The sequence below is a fragment of the Phyllopteryx taeniolatus genome, chromosome 3 (assembly GCF_024500385.1).
Source record: "Phyllopteryx taeniolatus isolate TA_2022b chromosome 3, UOR_Ptae_1.2, whole genome shotgun sequence".
NCBI classification, from domain to species: domain Eukaryota; kingdom Metazoa; phylum Chordata; class Actinopteri; order Syngnathiformes; family Syngnathidae; genus Phyllopteryx; species Phyllopteryx taeniolatus.
The window spans coordinates 4,462,138-4,479,107 of NC_084504.1; the positions used below are offsets into that span (position 1 = coordinate 4,462,138).

Sequence of the window (16,970 nt, forward strand, 5' to 3'; positions counted from 1 at the left end):
TGAGTATTGGACGGAGCCAACGCCAATCCACTGCCGCTACACTCGTTACTTACAGTATATAGCGGGTGAGGGCCTAATGCCAGAAAGTATATGCCCCAGCCAACTGTTGTCACGGGCCTAATATTTAGCCCCGCTCAAAAAATCTGGCCAACTGAGATGGTGAGATGGTTATGGCCTGAACACAAAAAAATTGGCCACCGGGTGGCACAATTGCTCATGTTAAATTAAATTCAAGTAAAATTTTATTCAAGCAGCATAATTGCGCCAGCGATACATGTGATTTGGTTTACAACAATACTTAATTATACTTATGATTTATAAGGTAAGTAGATGAAACAGTAGATGAAGCTTGCGGTCATTGTCGCCAAAATGTGCGCAAGTGAAGGAATGAATGTGAGCACAGGAGTCAGGACCAGCCTCTCAAAATATCCTCCTTTTATTTTCACCAAAGTCCCCTCCTCGGTGCGATTGTGATATATATGCGTGTGTGTGAAGATATTGGCAACGGCCAATCAGAGCCAAGCTGTTTTCCATTATTTAAATTGAGAAGATCAATGATCCAATCAGAGCAAATCTTATTTATATTTCAAATATTAAGAAGAAATCCGGCTGTCCTGATGGCCATGTGAAAAGACCAAATAGAATAGCTTGAAAAGGGGCATCCCGGGCTTTTTTTTTCCAACCCAAAATATCTTGCAAACCCAATAAAAGGACATTAAACATTCTAACAAACAAAACAAAATGGCATGGGACCATTACAGTCTAAAAAAAATGTGGCAACGTTTTGCATGACCCCACGTAGTTTTCTGTCAGACATATTTGGTATCGTTGTGGTCGAGTTTGACAGACCTTGGAGGAAACAACGGAAAAGAGTGCAGATGCAGTTGTGTTTTTACCTCAGTGCTGGTGGATGCACAGGAGCTCTCTCTCTTTAGACACAGTTTGGGTCTGAAAGTAAAAGCATTTTCATTCGTTTTCAAATGTCCTCTTTGCATTTTCTTTGTCTTTTTGTGTGCATAACCATTCACAAGGGCATCAGTGAGGAAAATGGTAATGATATTCACTATATCACAAATTACTTTTAAGTTATACTATTAATAACAGTTACATGTCTAACTTCTAATTACACTTACAGTAGATGACAACTATGGCAGCTACAATCCTATTGTGGTCTTTTCAATAACATTGTCAACATAACTGCTCATCTATTCACCAACTTTCAGTTGTTTCCATCCCTTTCTTAACATCAAATGAGCCAATGAAGCATGCTGAAATATTTGAACAAGTACCCACTTATTAAAAATTTCTCTTACAGCTGAATGAGCCCATTACCAACCACCGGCCAACTGAGAGGAACGCCTGCTGCGACTCTCTCCCACCTTGGGCTGTTTTCTTACCAGAGGGGACCTTGGGAGTTCATCTCAGCGCTGGTTTCCAACATTCAAGACCTCACCTTTCTCATCATGCAAGTTATATGTTCTACTGATTTGTGGGAAGTCATTTAAAATAACAAGGAACACCTCAAGGGGAAAAGGCTGCCACTGAGGCTGCTGACGGTCTTAAATTTCATGATCATGCATTTCCTGGCTTTCAAATAACTTAGGTTGTTAATTGCAGTTTCATTTTATTGAACATGTGCTTTCGATTTCCTTGTCATAAACAGTTTAAACCTGAGGTGTTACCTGACAGATTAAACACTAAGGGCCTGATTTACTCAAGGTTTGCACATGCAAAAACGGGCGTAAACTTGACTGCGCACACCAAAAAAAATGTGGAAACTGATTTATTTTGCGTGTTGTGGGAGGACTAAATGCATACTGCTAAATGTAGCCCACACAATGTGATTTATCAAACCTGAGACGAATTGCACCGGCTGATTTTGTCGCACCTGAAATGCAGGTGCAAACCAGCACAAAAAAATGGTGAGACACAGCAGCAAGATCTTTTTTCCGCTCGTGTACATTTTTGAAATGCCAACAGAAATTATTGCAACACATCGTCTATTCTGTAATACCATTCTGGAACTTCTGAATGATCTAAGGCAGGGGTCACCAACCTTTATGAAACAGAGAGCTACTTCTCTGGTACTGATTAACGCCAAGGGCTACCAGTTTGATACACACTTCTGAAATAACAAATTCACTCAAGTTAAATGTAATTATGTTTTTTGTTTTTTTTTTAAAGATATTTATCTGAAGACACTGATCATGTTAATGATTTCTCACAGTTATCAATAATGACGAAGACAATGACTACGAAGGATGGGCACAAACACCCAACTGCTTTTATGCAGTTGCTAGTTTCCCTCAAATGATCGCCGCAATAAATATATTTTATGTAACTCAGTTATAGTTTTTTTGTTGTTGTTTTTTTTTTTTTTGCCTCTTCCACTAACACTTCCAATTCCATCACTTCAAACTTCATTTTGCACTTACTTGTTACTCTCTCTAATGTTCCATGGTGAAACCCATCAGAGCTGCCTAAAGCACAAAACAATCTTTTAAATACCCGCTATATGGGATTTTACTAAATCAGGAAGATGCCAGTGCAAAGAACACATGCAGTATAAATTGTTTTCAAAACGCAGACGTGACTCTATACCTGCCTGGCTCTGGTTCAGGAGGGCGAAACAACCATCATTTTCGCACAGGTAGTATTACAAACCACTAAACTCCCATAGTTTGTGTTTATTGTCTCCTGCGATGGACAAGCTAGTAAATTATACCCCTTGACTGTATGACAATGCTACTGGCACCGAACTCAATGCACACATTGAGTTTTCCTTCTCCTTGTTGTGCTTTTTACACCCCACTTCCCCACCCATTCACTTTCACGCAGCCTGTGTTTTGTGTTCAGGAATTGAGGCCAGGTGCTGTACCTCGAATGCCCCGCTGACTACGGTGAGAATGCTTCACATCAAGGGAGCCGCACAGTTGCTGCCAAACCGTACTAATCGTCAAAGGTCACCAAATCACGAACTGGGGCTTCCAGCTGAGTCAACATAACAAATTGGTGCCTGCATATAAGCTAGAGTGACGATTTACCGTTAGACCAGCTTATTTTCAATCATGGAAGAAAAAGTTCAAAGAGAATATTCTACAAGGAAATAAAGCTAGAAACTGCAAATATCAATTTATTTATAATGCTACCAGACTGGTCTAACTAGTGCTGCTACAACCCTAAAAAGTTAAAGCATTTTAGCAATTGTCTAATTTACCTCCATTCATAATGTTTTTTTCTATTGTACCAAATGCAGCTACTGTTGATTATTCAGCACGGTATATTATGATAACGTGCATATCGGTTTGTTATCTGGCACGGTAAAGCCATCCAACATTATCCAAGTATGTGTAGTTGTACACTTAATTGCTTTGATAGATCTGAATTTTTAACTGTCATAAACTGACTTAACTGTTTTTATGCTTAATGTGCAAGATAATTTTTACAGGTTTTCTTTCTGAAGTTACATACAGTGCTTAAGAAACTTATTAGACCGCCATCAAATGGCATATACCCCAGCTGCCATAAATAAAAAGCACTGGTAATCCCCAGAATCACTTTTATATTTCTGTAAACAATATTGTGGTATCATGAGTGTTGCCTTGCAGAGAGTATTAAGCAATTTAGTGTATCAACATCTTTGTCAGTGTCCTCATCTTTTGTCCTGACCATTAGCATGTATTTATAGAAGAAAGGGTAAAACTTGTAGTTTTGGCCACAGTCTTGGGGGAAAAAAACGGTGGTATCATCTCTGTGCCAAGTATGAAAATTGCATCTCTTGTAAAACAGAGGATGTGCACATGAAAGTACCTCAAATTCATCATGTCATGAAGGGAAGGCAGTGCACAGGGTGGCTTTTGTGTGTATGTCACTCAAGAAAATGAGCTTGATTACATGTCTCTATCAAAGTTTACAATTAGTGTGTGCCATTCCAAATATACACACAGTAGAGTCTTACATTAGCGGGAGGACAAACCAGTGTGTGTGGTATGAATGAGCTTGGTATGCAAATTACAGTGAGCAGTGTTTGGGCATTTTTGAAGATCTTTGTGAATGCGAGTTGTAAGTGAGAGGGGAGGTGTGTAATATGTCTCCATTTTAAGTGAGCGTATCAAATATGACAAAGAGGCCTCACTGGACAAAAAAGTCAGCGGTGTTTAACGGATATAAGAATCATGTGTTTAAAATGTGATTCTCTACAGAAGGTAGGTTTTCAGATGTTACCTGAATATGACGCAGAGGACACTGGTAAGTATCAAAGCGAAGAAGGCAGCGCCACTCACAGCAGCCAGCAGAGAGTCTACCTTGGCAGATGTGGAAACAAGGCTTCTCCGTTCACCGTCTGGCTTGGTCAAATTGTTGTAGTGGAAGAGGAGGGCAAAGCCACGACCCCAATGAGTGGTAGTGATGAGCTCCATGATGACCTCCACCATCTCCTGACTAGAGCCAAAAACCAACTGGCTGCTAGGAGGTCGGTTTGACCCGCAGAACCTTGAGGAAAAGGTGATGAGATCTGAGATATAGAGGACGTCATGAGGGCAGGCGTCAAACCCTGATTGCTGGGTTTCAGGGCTCACAGGAGTAGTGTCAGTGGATTGTGGGAAGGCAACTGGGGACACACTAGACATGCTTGGGATGGAACTAGGGTGCGCCCTAAGACGGGAAGCAGAGGCCGTGTTGATAGCCTTATCTGTATTCAACACGGTTCCAGGAAGCAGAAGAGAAGCAGTAGGCGGCAATGTAAGGCCAGAGGAATGATCTATCGATCTTTTGGCAGAGTTTGAGACTTTTGCTATCTCAATTTTTGTGGACTGTTCGTGGACCATCACCTTCTCCAGCTCACTGTTTTGGGAAGATTGCTGGATCTTTGGGACAACACTCTGATCGATCTGATCAATATCTGCTGTTGAAGGCTCATCCAATGATAACCTGTTAGGGGCATAAGTCACCTCATCTTCTCCATCATCATCATCCTCATAATTCGAAATGGCTGAGTACTGTGCAGAAGAGTCATGGCTTTCAAACACGTCAAAGTCAAATATCTCAAGGATAAGCTGATAATCTACCGGCACAAAGAACTGCCAAACACAGTGGGTCCCAGAAGAATAGTTGTAAGGGAAGCCAGGAGATAGTATCAGTCCTTGTGCATCCACCACATCCACCTTGGCACCACAGTCAAAGTATACCTGCAAAAGAAATTATGAGAGTCAAAACTCTTCCCTAATGCAGGCTAGTTCAGAGATGCCTAAATGTATATTAAGCAACAAGGTATGTGGCTAACATTGTAAAGGCAGAGCAGTTACACCTTTAGATTAAGTCCCAAACTATTTTTTGTCCCCCCCATAATCTTTGATGCCCTTTTTTCGGGTCTGCAAGGTAATTTGAATTGGAAATGCCCAGAATGTCCTTTTTCAAGCTATTCTATTCAGTTGAAACGGCCGGCATCCTCATTAATGTGCGACATTTAAATAAGCTTTGCTCTGAGTGGATCGCTCATCTTCCCCAATTTAAATATGGAAAATAGCTTGGCACCAATTGGTCCATATCACGGCGTCTACTGTAGTATCTAGAAGCTTGGGGCGGCCAAGCATTCATAGCGATATCACGTCCTTCGATGTCTTACTATCACTGGTGAATTACAATTCACCAAGCGTTGGATTGTTGGCCCACTAATGAGGAACGTGAACTGAAAAGGGACGTGGGTCAAAATTAAAAGCGATGGGGATATGTTGAGATTCTGTTCGTCACCAGTTGCCATTTATTGGAATTGAACCTGCCATGATGATCATCACTGGCGACAATGATTGCAAGCTTCACTATTACATCCACTGTTATATCATAAATTCTGAATATAGTAAAGTATTGTTGTAAAACACAACATATGTATACTTTCCAGACTATTTTTATGACTTGGCAACGGTTGAGACTTGCTCGCTTAAAACCCGGAAATCCCGCGTTGCCGTTGAGCTGGGTTGAGTGAGTGGGTACCAAGCACGAAGTGGGCAGGGACTTGATTAAGTGACGAGACTACATCCCAACGTCGGCGATTTCAAACAAGCCTTAAGCGTTTTGCAAGCCTTATGCCATTTATTGCCTTTTGCATTCAATTGACAAACCGCATAGATGTCAAACTTAAACCATGTCAGAGACTCATTTTCACTTACAGTATTTTATGCAGAAAATAGTAGAGTAGAAAAATTTCAATGCTCATTTTATGGTAGCCCTATCTAATCTCACAGAATCTTATTTATGATAATGGTGTTTGTCGAGTTTTAAATGAGGAAGTGTCCGCTTTTTTTGAATGATATGCATTTGAAAAATGTCCCTCCCTTAATTTTATTTATTGTGGTGGGTAAAAGACATTTTCTGATCAATGTCATGATTGTTTTGAAGGTCATATAAAATTAAAAGATGATCTCCAGGTGTTGTGGTTAAAAGTACAATAACTTCTGTTTTGTGTTTACTTTAAGGCAGAGAGAATATTGCAAGCTATTTTCTCTTCTCTTCATTCATGGAGCATATACAAATATCAATCAAAGTAACATGGATTAATTCTCAAATCACTTCTTATGGTCTTGGATCTTTTATTATTAATGTACAAAAACAGAGGTCTTAATTAAACCTCATCTATCTCAGTTTGTATTTACATTTTTCTCCATCATGTTTGCTATGTTACCCTCTTGTGGTTGCAATATTGGCCACAGTGTTATTAAGTTCTCAATGTTGACGGTACGAACAACCAGTCAAATAATAGACTTGATTAAAGTCTAATAGTTTCCTGATATAAAGCAGCTTGGAACTGAACTATTCAACTCTGCTGTTCTGCGTTTCTATCAAAGCCTGTGTTTTGCCCGTGTGGGTTGCTTGGGTGACCTGAGGGAGGGTATTTTTTCGAACATGCTGGCTGTAATTCTTCACAGGTGGTTGGGGATGGAGGGGGGACCTGGGGCCTAAGCAGAGGCAGATGTGTGGCTGGGCTAAGGAACAAAACATCAAACCTTTGTAGGAGACCATGCGTTTATGAGTTCTTGTGGTAGCCTCACTTTTAGTCCGTGGGAATGACCCAGAATGGCAAACCCCAATACCAGACAGGTAACAAACAACAATTGTGACTTAGACTGGGTTAAAGGCATAATAGACTTATTTGAGAACATAATTTGTGTTAGGAAATACATGAGAATCTCAGGTCTAGTTCAATTCAGGTAGTCAAATACACTGATTCAGTATCAATTAAATGCTTTACTACAGTATGTCAGAAAGGTGAGAAAATGACTCATGTACTTGACTGGAGTGGCCGCAATGGGTGACTACTTGCATATGGATTCAACAAACAGCCCGGAATGTATAGGTTAAAACATTTTAAATATTCATCAATAAATTGCTTTTGGGATTGATATGTAATGTGCAAAACTGTTACATACAATTTAACATACAGTAACATGAATATAAGTAGCTGCTTCCAGACAAAATTAACCTCCTGCATACAGTACATAGCACTTGAGGTATATTTCAGGTCGGTTTCAGTTTTAATAAATCCTGTCTACAACATGAGGGTTGAAGCATGGCCCATTACATGTTAAAATACCACTCCTACACTGAAAATCATCTCTAATCGGGCACATGTGAATATATATATATATATATATATATATATATATATATATATATATATATATATATATATATATGAGAGGTAATGTATTTCTATTTTTTTTTTTAATCTACGTTGTAAAGCGGAGGACATTTGGGACGATCGGAAGCCTTCCTCGAGCTGGCCAAACTGAGCAATTGGGGGAGAAGAGCCTTGGTGAGAGAGTTAAAGAAGAACCCGAAGATCGCTGTGGCTGAGCCCCAGAGATGCAGTCAAGAGATGGGAGAAAGTTCTAGAAAGTCAACCATCACTGCAGTCCTCCACCAGTCGGGGCTTTATGGCAGAGTGGCCCGATGGAAGCCTCTCCTCAGTGCAAGAAACATGAAAGCCCGCATGGAGTTTGCTAAACAAACTACTTGAAGGACTCCAAGATGGTGAGAAATAAGATTATCTGGTCTGATGATGTCAAGATAGAACTTGTTGGCCTTAATTCTAAGCGGTATGTGTGGAGAAAACCAGGCACTGCTCATCACCTGTTCAATTCAGTCCCAACGGTGAAGCATGGTGGTGGCAGGATCCTGCTGTGGGGGTGTTTTTCAGCTGCAGGGACAGGATGACTGGTTGCAGTCAAAGGAAAGATGGATGCGGCCAAGTACAGGGATATCCTGGACAAAAACCTTCTCCAGAGTGCTCAGAACCTCAGACTGGGCCGAAGGTTCACCTTCCAACAAGACATTGACCCTAAGCACACAGTTAAAATTACAAAGGAGTGGCTTCAGAACAACTCCGTGACTGTTTTAGAATAGCCTAGGCAGAGCCCTGACTTAAACCCAATTGAGCATCTCTGCAAAGACCTGAAAATGGCTGCCAACCAACGTTCACCATCCAACCTGACAGAACTGGAGAGGATCTGCAAGGAGGAATGGCAGATGCTCCCCAAATACAGGTGTGAAAAACTTGCATAATTTCCAAAAAGACTCATGGCTGTATTAGCTCAAAAGGGGACTTCTACTAAATACTGAGCAAAGGGTATGAATACTTATGGCTGTGTGATATTTCAGTTTTTTCTTTTTAATAAATCTGCAAAAATTTCAACAATTCCATTTTTTTCTGTCAATATGGGGTGCTGTGTGTACATTAATGAGGGAAAAAAATTAACTTAAATTATTTTAGCAAATGGCTGCAATATAACAAAGAGTATTCAGACCCTCTTAAAATTTTCATTTAAGAGGGTCTGAATACCTTCCGTACCCACTGTATATATATATATATATAGTTTAGCACAACAGCTGCTACCAACACTGAAGTAGATCATTGTGTGGATAAATGCAGCGTATCCTGTAAATGGGCACCATCTATTAAACAATGTTGAACACCATCAATTCAGTTATTGCCTTCTACTGGACTCCTTTGTTATACATGAAACAATGTGAAATAATTCGGCTCATGTTGTCGGTTTCCGTGCCACGCGTCTTGATTTCAACAGTCTTTAAACATACTTTGCAGCGGACTGTTTGTTGCGGATTGTCTGACACTGCAAATGATTGACAAAACGGTGCCGCATTAGTGAACTACCTCCTATCTGTTTGCCGCCATGTCTTCAGTATAAACACTGTGCATTAGCTGGCTACGGAAGCTGCTTTGGAGAGAAAAAAATAATTTTTTCGATTTAAAAAAAAAAAAAAAAAAGAATCAATGTTACCCACCCCAAAAAATAATATATCGATTAAATGGATTAATTGCTTGCCCTAGCAATGTGATCAATGAGTAATACAAGTATTAGTTTGCCCACAGAGAATGCTAATTGTTTGCTCCACTGAGAGTAGAGAAACACAGCTGAGCAGACAACTGTAGTAAAGCAACGGCTTCATGTTAAGTTGTAAATGTTTTTTTTTTTCCAAAGACAAATAAGCTGTGTTTTGACTTAGTCTTCTGAGTGTTGACTTCTAATGGTACCTCTAATGTTTGGGAAATACAAGGAAAATAAAAATGCCACCTCTGATTTGAGTAGTTCTTCGAAGTTAGAAAAAAAAGCGGTACGGATTTTGTCGACTCCATACATAGCCACTCGATGGGTTCAGATTAGCTTTACTAATAACAATTGACACAGATCATCCACAGCTAATGAGATGTAATAAAATATATATTAAATAAAATTACCTCCTACTAAGGTAAGGACCACATATACTTGATACTGTCAGAGGGGTATAATTTCACAAATATCTTTTGAATTGCGGTTTCAGTTTTCAGTGGTGTACAGCTACACTGCATTATACTTAAGAGCAGTTTCTCATTTTGTTTATCACTATTAACCACGTTTAAATGTTTTTAAAAAAAACACACACTTTCTATGCTACTGAATGACAAACTGTATCAGAAAAAAATCCTTGTGGGTTTCACCAGTTCTATTATAGACTGCAGACGGGGGACAGTGTGACTATGACATATCGAAGCAACGGACGCTTTGTTGTTATGCTGAATTCCAGCAGTAGGGGGTGTCAAAAATCACAGATTATAGCTTTAAATAGCTTGTCTTCGTTGTGTATTCAATTGAATATAGGTTGAAAAGGATTTTTACAAATCATTGTATTCTGTTTATATATGGTTTAGACAACATCCCAACTTCATTGGAATTGGGGTTTGGACAGAGAGCGTACAACGAGGTGCAAACCACTTGTAACATTCAATAACAGATACATTAACGCTGATTAGATTTAGCTACAAAAGCATCATATTCATTGGTCAAATAAACCCAAGGACAAATTGTATCAGAATGATGGGAAAAGAAAAGTATGATAATAAACAGTTGATGACCCAAAAGCATACTACAGCCTGAAAATATTTGAGGCAGTGTTATGGAATGTCTGCAAACGGAATGGGCTCACTGACTTTTTTTTATTGACGAGGTGACATGAAGCTGACAGAGGGAACAAGATTAATTGCGAGTTGTGTAGGGTTATATTCTCGTCTCGCATTCAGCCGAATGCTACAAGAGTGATAGGGCACTTCACAGTGCAAATAAATAATGATCCTAAACATAGTGCGTAAGCAACTAAAGGTTATGTTCCTACATATGCCCAAATGTTTCCCCTCCAAAATGGAGGTACTCTGCATAAAATGTCATTGCTGAATGATAAACGAGATATTTTTGCGATTAAGTGAAAACTGTAATCACCTTGATTGTTCAATTTAATCTATTGTAATGTTCTATACAAAGGCAAACTAAAAGACAAACGGAGACGAACAAGTGCAAACAATCTCTATGTAAAAAGTGTTTTATAACCATACACAAAATGTATCAATAATATCAGCTTCTTCCACCAATTGAAGGTTTTCTCAGTCAATAACCTTTGTAAATGACATTAGGAGGCAATTGCATTAGAGCATGACATGCTGCAATTGTACTGCCCACTCACTAGCACTAGAGTGAGTAGCTGGAAAACAGAGCTCAGGCTGAGTTTAACCCACAAAGAAGGAGGACATTTGGTTTATTAGGTGAAGAGTCATCCACTTAGGTTACTACAACTCTTAGCCGCTCAGATTTAAGACACATGAAGTCACAAAAACTTCGTCAAAATATTCTAGACAGGGACAATTGGGTAAACTGTAAACAATATTTAATTAAAGATCTAATTTCAGCAAAAATCACATTTGGACATATATGACAATGTACTGCAAGCTATTTCTCTCCTTGCCACGTTGTCCTATTTGTGAAATTAATACTCTGAGCAAACAATTGTCCATGTATTTTTAAATCTCAGGTTACACTTACTTTGATTTAGACTTTCCATTGTTATTTCATCGGTAACAATGTATGCAGTCATGCCAAAAAAGCCATCTGCATTGAACTGTAAGCCGATTTGGGGCTCGCAATCTTTGCAGCAAGGTTGCGCAATGGTGGACCAATTCACAATATGCCAGAAAAGAGGAGTATAGTGGTTTCATTTTAAAGCAGCACTGCACAATCTGCAGTTATTTATTCCATGGAATTATCTATTAGTTCTCATTTCGAGCATATGCTGTTTATTAAATTACAGTTTTAAAAGAGGGTAACATTTTGAAAAGAAGTATTAAAGTGAAGAGAATGTATTCTCTTTCCCACTATGATAGGGGGGCTGGGAGGTCCCCTGCACTGGGATGTGCATGGTAGACTACACATGAAGGGGCCCCAGAGTGCCACAGTGTCCAATGGAAATGGGACATTCTTATAATGCCAAACATCTTAGTTCTGTTACATCACAGGCCGCTCCACTGGCCGGCCGCAAATTATTCAAAGATGCCTTTTCTCATGGCGCAACAATGGGCTGCAGTGCCATTTTGGTGAGCGATAATATTTTAATGAAGTGATGCTAATCAGTCGAAGGCAAGCTGAAACTTTACATCAATAACGACAGTGTCATTGCGCCCCAGTGCTGCCACTGATGGGCTGCCCTGGAAAGGAGTAGATCAACTGAAAACAATTATCTGAAATGACTTGACTTGTTCAGTAAAACATCAAAATAGTTGCTGTTATATTGGGGGGTGGGAATTGACAAATGGTATTGTTTTTACATTTTCATTTTGCATCAGTACATCTTAAAAGGAAGAGAAACAAAGGTGATCAATGATGAGGCTGAGTATATGTATTTGTAAAATTAATTATTATTATTTTTTTTAATGACTATTTATATTCAAAGTAAAGATGGTATTACAACATTGTTTTAATTCTGAGGACAAAAACACTATATGGGACCTCTGTCTTAATAGGATTAAGCCACATGTCTGCAATCTGACAGTCAAAGTGTTTGGCTGCAAAAGGGATTTTTTTTTTTTTTTTTTTTTTTTTTTTTAAACCACCCAGGCTGATGACACCACTGTGAAAACTTTGCAACATGAGCTGGCTTCTGCTGAACCACACACACTCATCTGGCTCATAAACAGGCTGGCGGGCCTCTCAAAAGGGGGCAGGAACCCCTCACCAGGCCTGTTTACTGGGGGAGAAAAGTGACACAGCTCCACATGCTAGCGCTTCAGCAGCACCCACCCACTCCCAACTTCAATCGCATAATATCTTCAGTGATGCTGAAGACAACAGAGCACACTAGTCATTTCTACCCTTACCTAACTTTATATTTTGGTATTTGTTGTTTTTTTATTTTTTTTTTAAACACCCCGCACCCCCTCTAAAATTTAAGTCATTTGTGTTTTAACAATATAAGCACAAAACTCACAGAATTAGGAAAGAAATGCTTTCATTTGACAGCAAAAGAATTACAAAAAAAATGTAAAAAAAACTTTTGCCCTGCCTATACTGTAATAGTAACACTAAAAATGCATCGGTTCAGTGAATTTCAAACTAATAATCTAAACACACTCAAAACGATATTTTTAACCGTGCTCTACTGTCAATTTCGTATCTCAAGAACCACTATCCATATTTTTCTGCTATTATTGCAGTTGTATTTTTCTCATGGTTTGTTGAAAAAAATAAAAAAATAAAGCTGTCCGGCAATAAATACAAGATGAATATCATATATATTGAAGTGATTCCTTGAACCTAAATCAGAATCTAAGAACTGTGGTTCCAGGGATTTGGAGAAGTGAGGGTAAAAAAGCTGCATGTCAATATTTACTGAATCTCCCTCCAACGTGCTGCTATCAGCGATGGCAGAAAAGACATCATTTCTCACAGCTGTGGTAAGCACTGATACACGAAGCTGCTTTTAAACAAGCACACCTCGCCTGCAATGTCAATGCCACCCCGATGGGCTCTTGTCAGTGAATGCACGTCAAACTCTTGAGTATACAAACAACCAGATTAAGCCCTGGCATTTCTAGGGTCGCCCTTGTTGTCCACTTGGGTGCTGACTCAGTACTTTTTCATCACCGTGGGTATTACGAGAGATGTATGAAAGGCTTCTTTCAGTGCAGTCATGTTTGACCAACATTTTATTTACAGGGTCATTTTGCCCACATTGGATGTTTCCTCCGAGCCTTTGAGTGGGGCGCTGGAAATGATTACTGCCGTGGTCCTTGCACACATATGTGAGTGAGTGTGTGAGAGTACAGGCAGATGAAGGCTCTCTCCTCCATGTTTGGGGTGTAAACCTATTAACATATTTCCTCTAGAAGGAGCTTCCACTGCTGTGGTGCCTGTTAAAACGAGCCAGTAAAACCCTGCAGAGAGTAGTTATCATCCACACAGTGGTTACAAGCAGTTTTGAGAAATTGTTTCCAGATCTCTGTATACGACCGAGTCTATCTCTTCCAACGACATTTCCGCTGAAAATTTCTACCCTGTAGGGCCAAACTGATCTCGGACACTGCCATTAAAGGACCTATAGTGCCCAGATGGACGATAGTTCACTCACAAGTTCTCTTTATAAAGTATATTTTTTCCCAATTATATCAATCCATTTTGGAGCAATCGGTAAATAACTAATTGCCGTGAGAATTCCCCTTTTTCATCGCCAAAATCGATACGCCCCTGTGTCTTGGTGTGACGTCAGCGATGGAACTGCAGACCAAATCCTCTGCATAACCAGTGTGGACAAAGGAATGGACAGATATTTTTCTGGGAGTGGGGGGCAATCCCAAAAACACTTACTGGCAGTTTATCGCTGCTTATTCAAGAATTACAATTACAATGGGCATCAATTACCCGCAGATTCCGCTATTCGCGGTTCGGCCCGTTCCCTATCCCCCGCAAATGTCAGGGGTCCAACGTACTATACTATAAAGTGGCAGTATTTGCGCATATTTTATATATCATCGCTGTCAGGCACCTCCAAAATGACAACTTTTCAGGAAAAAAAAGAAAAAGAAAGAAAACAACACCATCTTGTTTGAGTTTCCAAATGCCACTTGATGCTGTCCACATAAAGACGTGTGCTCTCACAAGTGGTTCTTCTGCATGGAGGCAACCAATCGGAGGAAAGCGGGCGGTCTTGGCCAAATATGGACAAAGCGATACAAAACTGGGTCAAACAGAAGTAGCTGGAAGAAGGGCCTTTTCTGGACAATCATGACAAAACCAAGGTGTTTTTAAACTGACACTTTTATACTAAGTCCATGTTAGAGAGTCACTGTATGGAAAATACGGACCTTTAAACTCTGCTAATTGGTGATCGGCCCCAAAAATCCCGATCATGTAATGCCTAAAGGTATAATAACAACTTGAAAAAAAACTGCTTGGAAGCTCAAGCAAGACGGCGTTGTTGTTTTTTTTTTATTTCCTCCAAATGTGGGGAGCCCAAAATCTGGCTAAAAATCAAATATGTCATCAGACAACAGGTCTAAAATTACTACTGAGTCTATTTTGGGGGGAATTTTTTTTTTTTGTGACATAATTTTAAAGTACAGTACTATGGAATAAACAAGAGTTTTTAAACAGTCTAAGTGCTTTGTTTAAGCATCATCATATATCTCAGTATTCTGCCTTTTTTGTCCTCCTAATGGTGGAGGATATATAAAGACAGTGTTGCTTCTATAGCTTATCTCGTCCATATTTTTACTAGTGACCGTAATGAAAATTCTTGGCCGAAACCAGAAATGAGGAACCAAAGACCGAAAACCAAAACACCGCAAGAAAATGCTATGCCAATTATTAGTAAAATTGCATTTATGGCTATGATGCAAAGGTGCCAACCTAGAGAAATTTACTTCCAGAACAATTTGTCTAAATTTCCTTATTTATATCAAGAAAATTACCACGGGACTGTTTTTGCAGTATATTATGTAACAGGATAAAAAATACATCTGCAACTGTTTAACTGCACAACATAATCATTACGCTATAATCTTAGTCGTTGATCAATTATGGCTTCAATATTGATTATTTTAATGTATTTATTGCCTCAACCTTGTAATGGTAAGTGCACTTGCAGCGAAATGTCTTCGCTTACATGCTAATTTTGTATTTCCTGTATCCACCATTGCTGCTACAATGACATAAATGTCCCCATTGTGGGAAAAATAAAGATTATATTATAAATATTCATTATATTAATGTACTTTTAAACTTATAGGCCATTTTTCTCCAGTGACGTAAAGGTGACGTACTAATTAATTTCCGATTCCGGTCCCGGGAGGCTGTCTAGTGTTATTTTGTATTACAGTATTTTCTTTCCAGACAATTATTAATTTTCCTGCTATTTTTCTCTTCAAAGTTGGTAACTCTATATAACATGGTTCCAGACAGACCTATGTGACAAGTGGACTGTATCACCCAATGACTTGTGTTGGTGTTTGACAACTTGATGTCACGATAGCTTTGCAATTACCACGGCTTGTTTGTCTTCTCCTGTTCATGAATCCTTGTCCTCCCTTCATGATAACGATACTTGGTAGAAGTGTATACTATTCACTCCCATGGAGGCGATGATTAGTGACATAGGATCTTTTTAAAAAGGTATTTTCTTTTCACAGACCCCTTGCAATTACAACGCAGACCACTACGGGTCCGTGGAACCCTGGTTGAGAAACATATTCACGACCGTACACTGGCTGCTTCTTTTCCTTGCATCAAAACAACATCATGCTTCAGCGGTTTTGTTTTGGTTACATAAGTCTTTTGATCCAAAACAAAAAATTCCCTTTCGGCCAATAATCTTCAGGTGCCAAAAATTCGGTGCATTGCAAATTTTTACAAACATTTTATACAAAAACATAGCGTCTATAAATGGCACACAATGTGAAATCATGTGAATTTGCTATTATTTGCTACAAGTAGGCCGTCACTGACTAGCGACCAGTCTAGAGTGTACCCAACATCTCGCTCAAAGTCAGCTGGGATAGGCTCCAACTCATCCGTGACCCTGAACAGATTACCGTAATTTCTCGTGTATAATGCACATTTTTTTCCCCCAAAAAATTGTCAACAGTGCGCATTATCCATGGGTATAGCAGCAAATGGAAAAAACTTTCTTATTTTATAAATGTATGCTGCCATCCATGCCCTGCGATTGGCTGGCAACCAGTTCAGGGTGTACCCCGCCTCCTGCCCGATGACAGCTGGGATAGGCTCCAGCATGCCCGCGACCCTAGTGAGGAGAAGCGGCTCAGAAAATGGATGGATGGATGGATGCTGCCATCCAGTCATGAAAATATGTCTGATGACTGAACAACAACCATCATTCATTTCTTTATGTTTTGTTTAATGATAAGGCTTTTCTGAAATGCTTGACCGTTTAATTTGAATCCCACTAAAAATAAAAATTTCGCCTGGTCCTTCATGTTTTCTTTAAAGAATTGAACCCATTTTACAAATTCTGCCTTCGTAATCAAACATATGAGCACAACTGTGTATTTTCTAATTTACTAAATAAAACTAGGGCTGTGAATTTCAAAATAAGAGTAAGTAAGTTTAAAAAAAAAAAGAATCACGTGTTCAGGGCGGCAC

At 39.3% G+C, this 16,970-nt stretch overlaps 2 protein-coding genes and 1 long non-coding RNA gene across 3 annotated transcripts in view; 2 read left to right on the plus strand and 1 right to left on the minus strand.

The window, feature by feature from the left end:
• chfr (checkpoint with forkhead and ring finger domains, E3 ubiquitin protein ligase) overlaps nucleotides 1–1,437 on the plus strand; it is a 42,821-nt gene extending 41,384 nt beyond the window's left edge. Inside the window, exon 17 of the mRNA XM_061766530.1 lies at nucleotides 1,316–1,437. Coding sequence (XP_061622514.1) covers nucleotides 1,316–1,319 — 4 coding nt within the window. The 3' untranslated portion in view covers nucleotides 1,320–1,437. The remainder of the gene's footprint in view (nucleotides 1–1,315) is intronic.
• The window catches only part of si:dkey-112e17.1 (uncharacterized), a 40,411-nt gene that overhangs the window by 15,224 nt on the left and 8,217 nt on the right, over nucleotides 1–16,970 (minus strand). The window contains exons 2-3 of the mRNA XM_061766525.1: nucleotides 4,225–5,186; nucleotides 897–948 (exon numbers count right to left, since the gene is read on the minus strand). Coding sequence (XP_061622509.1) covers nucleotides 897–948; nucleotides 4,225–5,186 — 1,014 coding nt within the window. The remainder of the gene's footprint in view (nucleotides 1–896; nucleotides 949–4,224; nucleotides 5,187–16,970) is intronic.
• Nucleotides 2,788–8,637, plus strand: LOC133474667 (uncharacterized). Its single transcript, XR_009787588.1, has 3 exons — nucleotides 2,788–2,900; nucleotides 7,735–8,025; nucleotides 8,103–8,637. It is a non-coding gene; the product is annotated as an uncharacterized LOC133474667 (long non-coding RNA).